We start from the raw sequence: 13,468 nt of genomic DNA on the forward strand, positions 1-13,468 counted from the left end.
AACAGGAAGCACATTTTAGCTAACATTGCTAGTTTCCATTCTAGGCACTCCATTGTCGTCACAGTCGACTCTCTACATGTACAGAGCTGATCCCCCCGCGCCTCCCCATCAAGAAGAACTGGTATTGGGAAGGAGAAAGTGAAATTTCATGACGGTTAATTAAGCCGTTTCTCTCTCATCTCAATTTCCATCCAACTCCTAGTTTGTTCCCCCATAGTGTGGTCTCTTTATTTTAGTATTTTCGACCACTGAAAAGTGTCAGGTTGCAATCTGCATCATAAAGTATACTTCTGATGCATACTCTTCAGCTGCTAATGAATTCCACATGTCAGTTGACATTCCTGGTTCCCATGCACTCTGTGTATAGGTTGTGTCCACTTTTGCCGATGCATTATGAGAATACAATAAAGGCCAAACTATAAATCACATTAAATGTTTTGCATGTAACGAAGAGGTGGTTGGGAGTTAAATCTGGACCTTGCACATCTCTGTTCAAATCCGGACCATTACCCATACTTGCTCTATTGTTATGGCACAATCCTCAGCTACAAAGAGAGTTCTTAAAACTATCCTTAAAATTATCAAGCTGAGGCAGAGTGGGATTGGGCCTCCTGTCCTCGCACCACCTTCTACGTTGCTCCAGCATCTCATCTGACAGGGTATACAATCAGGTTATGCTGAATAAGTATACAATGGGGACAGAGTGTGGGCAAAAGCAGAAAGGAGCCCATTTCCATTTTATTGGTGTTCACTCTCTCAAGCATTTTGGTAAAGCCATTTACCATAAAGATAGAAACGAACCGTCCTTAAGTTGACTCTCCTGCTTTGTAAAAATTGCAAGGGCATCCCTTAAAAGAAGGTAGCCTTCCAACAAATGGAAACATGCAAACCCAGAACAAGGGCAATTCTTCAGCTTAACAGAACGGACTGCGATGTGAAGAGCCAGCATCCTCTGCTTGTGGGAGGTCCAGGATCTACCTTCCACTGAGCCAAGAAACTCAAGGAGCCGCCTCAAGACACAGACACTGTCTCCGTCTGATTTATCTCATGGGTTTGCTGTGAGGATAAAGTGCGGGGCGGGGAGGAGAGGAGTGTCAGCTGGCGTAAGCTCACCAAAGGAATTGTATAACTTTAGGAGAACTGTTTTTAAAAAATATCTTCATTCTTCACAATTGCAATATAGCTGTGCCATGCATTTGCTTTCTAGGATTTGTACAGAGAAAGAAGGATTTGCTCCCTTTTTTAATACGCATACAAAAAAAAAAATGCTCTGCATGCTTTCTAGGACAGGCTTGGACATATGGTTGTACCAGTACAGTCTGAAGTGAAGTATTCATCAGGGCAGTCCCCACACCTCGAAAGTGAATCCAAAAATTCAGAGGACCATGCAACAGTAGCAATCTCTCACACCCGCAAGGATCAGGTCTTTTGTAAAGATAACAAAACAAAACAAAACAACAATAATAGCATGCCGCCAAGTCAATTCTGACTTTTGGCAACTCTTGCCAGGGCTTTCCAGGTAAAGAAGTGATACCAGACCTCACTAAATGCCTTGTATTCAGCTCAGTGAGTTTTTAAATTATGGAGAGCAAATCCTTATTCTTTCTATACACACTAGAAAGCAGATGCATGGTATTGCTATATTGCAATCATATTCAGTGAACTGAGTTTATCAAAAAAGACAAAAAAAATAACAACCCATGAGTGTGTTTGTGTGTGTCTTTGGTGGATTTTTTAAAAACTGGGAGGAGGGGGGCTCTGAGATGGCACTGGCAGCTGCAAAATGTCCCTAGGTGGTGTATATTCAACTCTGTCCTGCCTGTCCTGCTTTACTTTCTTCAAAATAGAGAAGTCTCGGACACGAGACTTTCCTTTTCCCACCCTACACTCCGCAGAGTCCAGGAGCCTCGACATCTACATTTTTATCACTTCTTCTCACACCTTAAAGTGTGTGCTTTCTTGCCTTCTTTATCTTCACAGCAGAGCCTGGCAGAAGATTGGGCTTCTCTGAAATTGAGCTACTATCTAGAGTGGTCACATTCAACTAAATCTGCTATATTTAGGCAATGCCGCAAAGGGCATCCATAGCCGTCTTATCTTTGCAAACTTCTCTGTCACTGTGCAAGCTAGAAACTTCCATTTCCATGTAACCCTCCTGCATTTAAGTGATCCCAAAGGGATATGCATTTCAAAAGCATCTTCCCTCCCAACCATGTTTCCCACCCACCCCCACCCCCGACAACTGAGGAGAAACCCAGTTTGGGTTTTGCGAAAACTGAGACTTTCACTGAAATGGCGCTGAAGCTGGTTAGTCACAGAAAGATGTAGGAGGACAACATTCATTAAATAGGAACAGAGAGAGAGAGAAAGACCAAAACACCACTGGCCGGTATTAACTGCAAATTCCCCATCTCTTCTAAGCATATATATATAAAGGGTTTTTTCTCTTTGGGACTTTTCAGAGTACTGAGTCAGGCCCAGTGAGATGAGATCAACCTTCCTGAACCAGCTTCCCCCCCCACACTCCCCATGCAGCTTGCCAAAATAGCTGGGGATGATAGCAGTTGTAGTTCCCCCACATTTGAAGAGCCTCGGTTTTGCAAAGGCTGGTTTAGATTTTGGTGGGCTTTGGAGCCAAAATACATATACCAGGTACTCTTTTGTGGATAACATCTCAAAGTTTTGTATGTGATATTTCAGCCACTACAATAAAGGGGATGTCATTTTGTATTATTAGACTCAGACTATCAGTTTAATCGATTCATTGAAAAGGAGATGGGCTGAAGGAACAAAACTTTTCTTTCTTATTTTTCAAAGAAGGGAGTTACTATCCTTCTGTAGAGGTTTTATAAATGTTTTGGCATCAAGCAGATGTCAAAGCATGTATCATAGGCTGCAATGCAGTAAATGAGATAGAACTTTACACATTTGCTCTTGCTGTGTATATTTATGTGGAGGTTTGAAATACACTGATTGGGTTTTATGCATGGCATTCCTCTGAAGAACAGTATATTCTCAAAATGTGTCAGGCGCTGAGAGATGAGAAATGTTTGGCTTTTGGACGACAAGTTGAGAATCCTACAGCAAGCATGGCCAGAACTGCAGTTCAAAACATAACAACAATATAAACATTTGAAAGCCGTAGTACAACAGGTAAATCTTTCCCAGGTCTGGTCAGGACCAACAATTTCCAACGATGGCATCACTCCAGTACTGGCCCACCTGCACTGGCTTCCTGTTTCCTTCTGAGTCAAGTTAATGGCCAAGTTTTAACCTATAAACCCCTAAACAGTTTGGGACCCTGCTCGTTGTTGGAGCATCTTTCCTTCAAAACTTCAGCTTTAGCAGGCTGTACTTTTGCAGGTGGCCACGCCAAGGGAGGCAAAGAGGACTATTACTAGAAACCTTCTCAGCTGTGGCCCCGTCCTTATGGAATCGGCTCCTGCTGCGGCTGCACCAGGCCCCCTCCCTCTCAACCTTCAAGAGGATGTTGAAGACATTGTTCTTTAGAGAAGCATTCAAGGACGTCTTGTCCTGGTTCAATCTGATTGGACTCTGAAGTGGCTAAACTTTATTCATTGGCTAAACTTGGTCATTGACTGAACTGTGGCTCATCTTTTTACCTCTTAGCCTGTCAAACCAAAAGGAAAAAAAAAACCTCCTTGTGCAAATAGGCTTACCTAACAGCAGCTGTGCCATAATGAGTCATTATGGAATAACATTCAAGAGGCTGCTGTCTGTAACCAGCATCATACATGCTGAGTAGGAGGAATCCAGTGTTGTTGGGCACTGCAGAGGCAAAACAAGGGCAGCCTGTTATGTTGCCTCCAACATGTAGAACTGGGGCCACCATTTATTGATTATACTCAAGGCAGAATGGTTAGTGAACAATTAGCCGTGCTTTATTGTGCTAACCACAGGGAAGTGACAAATGCAAGTGTTCAAAAATTACACTCCAATCTCCCAATCTGTCAAGCTAAGCTTGTGACAATTTAACAAATGGGATACATTTGTAGTTTTAAATGTGCCTTATTATAATAAAAGTGAAATGATGGCATATGGTCTTAAATCTTTCTAACAAGCAGCCTACCATTTTAGGCTGGTAATATCAGTTTCGTTACCATTCCGCATAAGCAAATTCCCACATTTTACAGACTAGGGTAATACACCAGCTATGTCCAGAAGCCGGTGTTCCAAATGCTCTGTGCACAGATAAAATGTGAACAGCTGTGCAGTTTATCCATTAAAAACCCACCCATCCATGCTCCCCTGCAGCTCATTGATGGGGATATTTCTGCAATCATTTCTACAATCACCTGTCTTGATTTTGAATTCCGAATTACCTGCTACTGTTTCAAAAGGAGAAGTATTTGGAAGCCTTCACTGCTCCATTAATCCCAACCCAGAATTGACTTGATGGCACATTATTATTGTTGTTATTATTATTATTATGGATGACACACAGATGCACATTGATACAAACATTGCTGCCCCATCCCAAAGGACATGTTGATCAGACCCTGTAAATGTAATTTTGTGGAGGAAACAAAACAAGCTGCAAAGCACAGGTCTTGACATCTGCTGAGTGTTGTAACATCTATGTTTGAGATATATCACTTCTAAGACATGTCTGTGGCTTGGGAGAACTCCTGGATATAAATGTCTTCCTTGGATTTTTTGAGTATTCAAGTGAAAGCCTTGGTTGAGAGACAGCTTCTGGTCAGCCTCAGTTAGGATGCTAAGCAGCTATTCATTGGGGGGGGGGGCTGTGTGCATTTCCCTTATATGCCACCCAGAGACCTTTGGGTAGTGTGGGCGACATATAACTTAAATAAATGAAATAAAAATAAATAAATAAAATAAACCAATTTAAAAATAGACTTACAGGGCAAATTACAAAAGCCTATACTGGTTTATAGCTGACAAATGTATTCTAGGCTCATCATAGCTGGCATTATCCCAGTAAAGGGTTGATTCCAGAATGAGATCAGACAACCATTGACAAGCATTTCAAAACTCATCTGGATATCTCAAGTATAAATCGTTTCTTTGCTATAATGATTTCAGGCGATTTCAATCTGTCTATTCTCTAGTTTTATTTATTTACGTTGCTTCTAGGTTCCATATTTTAAAAATAGCAGTTTCAAAATACAATGAAGACAACTATACAGTTGTGAGGAAAACTGCAGGCACATTTACTTGAAATCCCAAGTTCATACAGTAATGTAAACTGAATGTTCATAACTTTGGCATACAGTATATGAAAATAGAATGTAAGTTGTAGGCAAGCACTTAAGTCTAAAATATAGGAGCATAATACCTTTTAAGAATAAAGACCTTTCAAATTATTAAAATTATTAAGAATAAAAGAATGTATATATATATTTTAAAAAGCATTATTTAACTCTAGATATGTTTAGACACACAAAAAACATTTCTAAACAAAGCTCACCCATGCTATTAAAGTCTGAGAAGGAAATCTCATTGTTGATTTTCTGGAGCCGTTGCCATATTTATTTCCTTGGATAAGATGTCTCTTGCAGCTGTTGCTTTTTACTGAGCCTCTGATTGTGATGTGAGAAATCACTGTTTATATATATTTTAAATTTTGTTTACCTTTTCTGCTATGCAGCAGTGGCTGTCACTTAAAAGCAACAATTTGTTCCTAGTTAGCTGTCTCTTTTTACTTTATCCACTTCTTTCTGCCTATATAATAATAGATACCTTTATTGGCATAATTTTCTGCCTATATGTCACTGTCGCTAGCAAGCAGCCATAGGATTGTAATTACACCATTTAGCCATCAGCTGGCAGTGTGTGGGAACCATGTCAGTGTACTGTAGTTTTTTATTGACAAAAGTTTTTACTTGTCTCGAATCAATCAAGTCATCCTTGATTGATTATGGGCATTTTCCCACATTTTTAATGTATTACATTTCTTTCCCTTTTAATGTTTCTTGTTCTCTACTCTCTTACTCAAAGTTGTTTACTCTTTCTTGAGAAAACTGGCACATTATTTTGCCATGCTATTTTATTAAAAGTTCTGTTCTGAAACAAGATGGGTGTTCTGGAAGTTAGCAGAATTATTTTAAAAACAGAACAAATAAAGGTATCTCTTCATGAAGCACTTTTTCAATCCTGCTTTCACTTTCTTTTCAGTCTTTGAGGCATTTTTCTTGCTCTCTCTTAATCATTTGAGCATCCCGTAAACTCATTTTTTTGAATATTGACAGACAGAAAAACATCTAGATTTTGCATCTATGGCAAATGCTTTGCCAGTCCCTTGACAAAATTACTGTGAAACAGGATAGCCACTCGCTCATTGACAAAAGGAAGGAAGGCAATAATTAAATAATTAAATAAGTAAATGAATAATAGAATAAATAAATAAATGCAACAGAGGCTAGGAATTTAGATGAAACTGAATACTGTATGTTAATTTATATGCAAAGATGCACAATTACAATCGATCCTTATAAATTAAAGAGAATCACAATGCATCTCAATTGAGTCAGATAGATAGTGACCAGGTGACCCTCATGCTTGCATGTTCTGTTGCCCAAGAGCTCATGGTAGATGGGCAACTTCTTGGGAATTTCCTTTGTATTGGAGAGAGTCTTTCAAGTATTGAGGACCCCTCAGCACCCCCATCCCCCTGATTTTAAATGTTTTAAATATACATTTTTGGTCTCTAGAGGGCACAAAGAGGCTTTTTCCATTAAAAAGTGTTTTTTTGGTGGTTGTTGTGGAAGTTACCGTATTTTTCGCTCCATAAGACACACCTTTCCATAAGACACACCAATTTTTTAGGAGAAGAAAACAGGAAAATATAATCTGTTTTCTTCGCTCCATAAGATGCACAGCCTTTCCACCCCCCTGTTTTGTGGGAAAAAAGTGTGTCTTATGGTGTGAAAAATATGGTATGTTTTCAATCAACAAAAGCCCATTGTGGCAACATTTATGTTGTCATTACCATCAATATCTTTGGCCTTGAGCCCCTCATTTTGAAAGCGCAGCTCCAAGGCTGCAAACCTGCCCTCTGCCCTATGAAACTGCACGCCCCACAATGACATGCTGGGTTGATCACGGAGAAAGGAGACAGCCACGTTTATTTTCGGTCTTGAGTAAACGCATCCATGAGTCCCTCTCCCCTCCCTTTCTCCTGGTGAAAGGATTTATATCACCCACAGGAAGAAGCATATGCCGACGGTTCCAAAAAGTTATCCTTTCCAATTGGGGGTTTGGGCTTCCTCTTGGGAGAGGGAGGCCATTTTTGTGAACCATAAAATGTGAACACCTCACTGCATCCTAAAGAAAAGCTGATCTGCAAGTTCACCAATACTTCAAAGGTAGCAGTGAAAATCCCCGCTTCTCTCTCTCTACACTGTTTCCCCGAAAATAAGACCTAACCTGAAAATAAACATTAGTGTGATTTTTCAGGGTGATCGTAATATAAGGCCTACCCCAAAAATAAGTCCTAGCTAAGTGAAACCCTGCCCTCCACCATTGGGCAGCAACCAGCAGAAGATGACATGACTGTATTTGAATAAATGTAGATTGTTGTGCATGAAAAAAATAAACCATCCACTGAAAATAAGCCCTATTGTGTTTTTGGGAGCAAAAATTAATATAAGATCCTGTCTTATTTTTGGGGAAACACAGTATATACAGTATACGTAAACGCTTCACTGAATCAATCAGTGGACAGGATCCAAGGGCAGATTTATAAAGAACGATCATCCGCAACAATCTGTACTTTTAAGTTTCTCATTAAATGGACAAAGTATTCTTGATTGCTTTATTTTATGTGTTTCATGATTTCTTTGTTTTTATTTGTTTATTTTTACACGGGCTCTCTCAATCCAAGAAATGGTTAGCGGCTTGCAATCCATATTCAAAGAACTTCTGTCTCTTTTTATAGCTATCTGTGTTACCGTTCATGATGCCCTGCCATCCAGGAGAAATGAGACTGCATAGTATCTTGCAATGCACATTAGCAAACCCATTTTAAACATTATTGTTGCATAAGAGACTTTTAAAAATATAGAATGTTTAGGTGGTCATCAGGGGGAAGGAAAGGAATTTCATGATGTTCCATGGAAGATGCATTCTATGATACTGATGCAGAATGAACCATTATATAATATAATATAATATAATATAATATAATATAATATAATATAATATAATGTAATGTAATATAATATAATATAATATAATATAATATTATATTATATTATACTATATTATATAATATTATTATATTATATTATATTATTACAGTGGGGGTGGGAGAAATACAATATAAAAAGGCATCAAATGTCCCCACGGATATTTCCATGCAATAAATATATTTTACTGTATTTACATGTTAATCCTAATCTCCTATTTCTTGATAAAGGACAACGGTCTCCCTTAAGTCAAACCAGCTCACAACATCTGCCAGTTTTTTGTTTGAAGTTGCTTTCTTTAAAGATTTGCTTGTGGGTGGAAGGTCCAGTTTCATTGGCTTGTCACGTGACATTAAACAAGCGTAGAAACCTTAACACATTTTCTTTTACAAGAACAAGCGAGAGGCCTCCCGCCTCTTCACAGGATTCCGAATCACTATCTCCCTGATTCTCCCTCTGATGGATTGTTTACTTTTCTCCTGCTGTTTTAAGGCCTTGCCTACATCCCCTCTCCTTTTACAGTATTTGAGATTTTGAATTGTTTTGCCCTTTATTACCTCCACTTCTTTTTCCACTGGTGCACTCTTGCCACTTTGATCGGCAATCACAGTTTGGGTTATTATTATCATCATCATCCTTGTGCTGGCTCTCCCAGTCCTAGGCCTGAGCCTGCAAAGTTTAGCTGCACAGATATTTTCCTCACCCCACCAAACAGGATAAGGGCAACATTCCAAGGCTTTCGACTCAAATCTCCTTCTCCATGTCAGGCACTGTAAGCGATTTACTCAGAGCCTTGAGCACACAGACTCACCTTTGATTCCTCACTTATTTCCTCTGTGTAGACCGAAGGCCCTGCTTCTTTATCCTTTTCAGCATACCCACAATCTGCCATGCCGCTTCTGTTTAAATCATCAGCAACATGATAGCATCTCATACCCAAGTTTACCATAACCTCCTTTTGGCAGTACATCCTTCCTGTCATGTCTGCTAAAATCTTCACTCGAATCACGCAGCTCCATTCCTTTAATCTCCGTATTGGTACTTTGCACTCCATGACAACTTAAATATCTAAGTCTTGACATTCAAGGCTTCCTCCCAGAAATCTCTCTTTTTCTTTCTTGTCCTGTTGAGATATACTCCATGCAGCTGCAATCAGATGAGAGCGAATGTGCTCCAGCCTGGTCCCCTCTGTTGCCGATCCAGTTGTAGGGCAAATATTTGATCCAGGCAGGCGGTGGTAGAAAGCTGGAGTTCTCACTTATTGCTAACGAAGTCGCTCCCGTGGTCTGTAATGTGTCTAATTATGGGAAGGATCTGAACCTCTTTTTGGGATCTCGCCCTCTTGTTCCTTGGGCTTTACTTTTGTTCTGAGTTCCTCCATTTTACACGAGCTCCTAAATTTGACTGTCATTAAAGCCTTTGTTACTGCTTGCCCAATGTGTGTTAAATAAGTTCTGTACTCGTTCTTTGTGTAGCTAGTGCACATTAGAGGTGCACATTACAGAGAACACACCTCCTTATACCACATACACAGTAGATCTTAGATAAATACATTATAGTAGAGACCCTGTGTTACCAGGAGCTCTCCTTGTTGCATACATAGGGCAGCCGTTGACAAACGTTGGTCCTGAACCACGTTCAGCTTGGGGGATTCAAATACAGCCCCTACAACCACATGGAGCCTGCGGTTTTAGTTTTATTTATTTATTTATTTTAGAATTTTAGAATTTCTAAAAAAACCTACTTGGATAAGTAATATTTCAGGTATGCTTTTATTTATTTCTTTAAAATATTTATACCCCACTTTTCTCCTTAAAAAGGACCCGAGGCAGCTTAAATCAGTAGAAGACACTGTTTAAAGGCTAAAAACAGCAATTATACAAATATTACGAAAGAATCAAACAAATATCATACTAAAACAGTAAACGCAATCAACACCGTAACAAATACCAAGCGGCAAGGCACAACAATCCGTTTAAAAACCCTACCAAGGCATTCAGTCACTCAAGGAAAGCTTGCCTGAAGAAAAAGTCTTTGCCTACTTGAAGAAAGACAGCAAAGATGGAGCCAGCCTGGCCTCCTGTGGGCGGGAGTTCCTCAGTCTGGGAGCAGCCACAGAGAAGGCCCTCTCCTGTGTCACCATCACCAATTGTTTTTGTGAGGGTGACAGGACTGAAAAAAAGGTTTCCTCTGATGATATTAACATCTGGGCAGGCTCATAAAGGAAGACACAGTACTTTCTAGGTAATATGACAATCGTGCTGGAAATAGAACCACGCATGCATAGACAAACACACAAACTATTAATGCAAACTGACAAGTACAAAATACAATATACAGACAACATAATTCCAGTCTAACTGCAACTTTACCTGAAAATGCATGCCCTGTTAAAGAATCCAAACCTGAAATTAAAAGAAGTGAAAAATATATATATACGATATCCACTTTTAGCCCAAGTGAAATCCAAATAAAATTTTATTTTCTGCCACTACAAATCATAATCAGGGCAAAAACTATATAAAATCTCAACTGCTGTTCTCTGGATCAATAAACATAAGTTGTGTGTGTGAATCATTCATTCTTTCATTTTGTTCATTTTATTTATACTCCTCTTTTTCCCCAATACTCTGACCCAGAATAGCTTACAATATATTTTAAAGACACATTTGGACAGTTAGAAATACAATAAATTAAGTGCTTTTTAAAAATGCATATATTACATTACTATTGAATAAAAAGATGAAGACAGTTTTTTAAAAAGTAAAGAGGATAACACCCTTCCCCCATCATGAAATATTACTGTATTACTGCAGCTGAAAACGTATTAGAATGTAATGTCATTATTTATTTATTTATGTAATTTATATCCCAATGTTCTCTCAAAAGTGGTACTCAGGGCAGTTCACAAAAAGGTTAAAAAGCAGAACAAAAACAGGTGCAGGAAAAAACATAGCAAGTTGTAATATTAGAACACAACCAAACAAATTATTACTGAATATGAAAACATAAGAAAATGAAAAGCAATTTTAAAATACATAATAGTTTAAAAAATACATGACACTCTCCCCCCCTTTAAACATCTATGTCTTTTAACTTCCATAGCACTGCAAAGCAGTGCTACAATCATTGCCTTATACATATCCTTGCCTTAAACCATTCTCCTAGCAATATATTGATGTTGTTATGTACTGTCAAATGCGAACCAACTTGTAGCAATCCTAACAGGGCTTCAAAGGCAAGTGAGATATCTAAGAAGTGGTTTTACCACTGAACGTCCATGCCTGAGCAGGGATTTGAACCCAAGCCTCATGAGTCCTAGTCCATCACTCTGTGTACTCCCCCGCACCGGTTACCTATACAGTGGTGCCTCGCATAGCGAGGTTAATCCGTTCCGGATTAACCTTTGCTATAGCGAAACATTGCTAAACGGAATAAAAAAAGCCATAGAAACGCATTGAACTTCGTTCAATGTGTTCCTATGGCTTGAAAACTCACCGTTAAACGAGGTTCTGCCATAGCGCCGCCATTTTCGCACCCTCGGTAAGCGAGGGCAGGGCGCGAAAATGCGGCGCAGACCTTCCGGCGGCCGTTTTGGAACCGCCGATCAGCTGTTCTCCCCTGCTTCATTATGCGATATTCGCTAAGCAAGTCGCTTAGCGAATATCGCAAAGTGAAAAATCCCCATAGGGGCCATCGCTGAGCGAATGCTCCAGCGATGGCCCAGGGCACCTCGTTAAGCGATTTCATCGCTCAGCGAGGTGCTCGTTAAGCGAGGCACCACTGTACATTGATGTAGAGCAGTGTTTCTTAACCTGGGCGATATCGCCCCCCCAAGGGGCTATTTTGTTTTTCAAGAGGGCAATGGAACGAAAAGGGGCGACGTGGGGGCGAAGGAACAGAAGGGGGGCAATAGGGAGGTGATGGAGCCACCGCACCACTGCCGCCATTGAGGAAGCTATCATTGTCCCCTTCCTGCGCCACCAGATCCAGAGCAGCTGGTGCTGGCAATGGATGTGATGCCACTGCTGTGCCGCCACCACGGGGAGGGGGGCGATGATAATGGCTCAAGGGGGGACGTTTCTGTAGCATTCAGCCCTGCCCTCACCTGTCCGTCACAGCAGGGCAGTGGAACAACCCTTGTCTTCTTAAATATTGGATAAAATAGGTGGCAGCAACTGAAGAAGAAGAGTGAGCACTCCTGGAGGCCTGAGTTGGTAGAGGCTTCAGCGTGCTCGCTACAGTTTCTTTCAAAAAGGTTAAGGACCACTGTGACAGCCTCCTCTCACGTCACAAAAGAGCTGCCACGTCACTCTCACACCCTCACTTTATTCACGCTGCCACCAACCATTCCCTCATAAAACTCATCAGACAAAAGTATGATTTTTAAAATAAAAACATATGTTTGTTGATAATAACAAAAGGAATGGTAAATCACTATAATAATTAAAATAAAAGGCAATCAGTATAATAAAGTACCCACACACATACTCTCTCTCAGACCTTCACTCTCTCTATATAGCACAGTACTGCACAACATGTACAAGCCCTAACTCCCTAAGTCCCTATCAAGTCCCTATCTGACTCACACCTCATTCACTCCCCCTTAAATACCCTAGCTCCACCCTCTTATGTCCCACCTCCCGTCACGCTATTGGCAGATGACAAACAACCATAGCAATGACGGGCAAATGACATCACCGTTACTGTAACAACCACTGATGTAGAGTATAAGCATTTACATGTTATAAATGGAGAAATGAAACAGTAATGGACTTTTCTGTGGCTGCACAGTGGCTGAATTTGAACACTGTTCTTCTGGGTGCGGGTGCTAACTGCAGTTGTCTCTTGAAAGGCCACTTCCACACCATGACACTCTCCAGCTCTGAAAAGCTGCCCCCACAACACTGTTTCCTCTCCCCCCCCCCCCCCCGGTCTCTCTCAGGTGTTCTCCCTGCCACATCTTAGAGCAGAAAAAAGCAGCCTTCCACACATGGCCATTCTGGACCTGGGAGGTGACTGCCACCCCAAATATTTTTCTTACTTTTTTTTCACTGAGGAGCCCCTCCTTGTGCCCTTTAGTGGCCCACGTGTTTTAAAAATGTAAACATGTGTGTGCAGTGGGGAGTGGAGAGGAATTTGAATGGAGGGCCCAAGTGTTGCAGAATTGCCCACCTGTCCTCTAAGGGCACACTGAGATATTCTGAGGGGGGGAAGTAATTTGGGGGGGACCCAGGTGTGCTGGAGTATTATATACAGCAGTGGTGCCCAACCTTGGGCCTCCAGATGTTCTTGGA

The 13,468-nt window shown here is 40.6% G+C and overlaps 1 protein-coding gene across 8 annotated transcripts in view; it reads right to left on the reverse strand.

The window, feature by feature from the left end:
- DLGAP2 (DLG associated protein 2) overlaps nt 1–13,468 on the reverse strand; it is a 522,791-nt gene that overhangs the window by 189,938 nt on the left and 319,385 nt on the right. For 5 of the 8 annotated variants that reach the window (XR_013542815.1, XM_078388867.1, XM_073000757.2 and 2 more), the window contains one exon: nt 10,544–10,576. The exons of the other annotated variants lie outside the window; for them this stretch is intronic. Coding sequence is in view for 3 of the 5 variants with exons in the window: in XM_078388867.1 (XP_078244993.1) it covers nt 10,544–10,576 (33 nt within the window). In the remaining 2 variants the exon portion in view is untranslated. The remainder of the gene's footprint in view (nt 1–10,543; nt 10,577–13,468) is intronic. 8 annotated transcript variants of the gene reach the window in all.

The sequence above is a fragment of the Pogona vitticeps genome, chromosome 1 (genome assembly GCF_051106095.1).
Source record: "Pogona vitticeps strain Pit_001003342236 chromosome 1, PviZW2.1, whole genome shotgun sequence".
Classification (NCBI taxonomy): domain Eukaryota; kingdom Metazoa; phylum Chordata; class Lepidosauria; order Squamata; family Agamidae; genus Pogona; species Pogona vitticeps.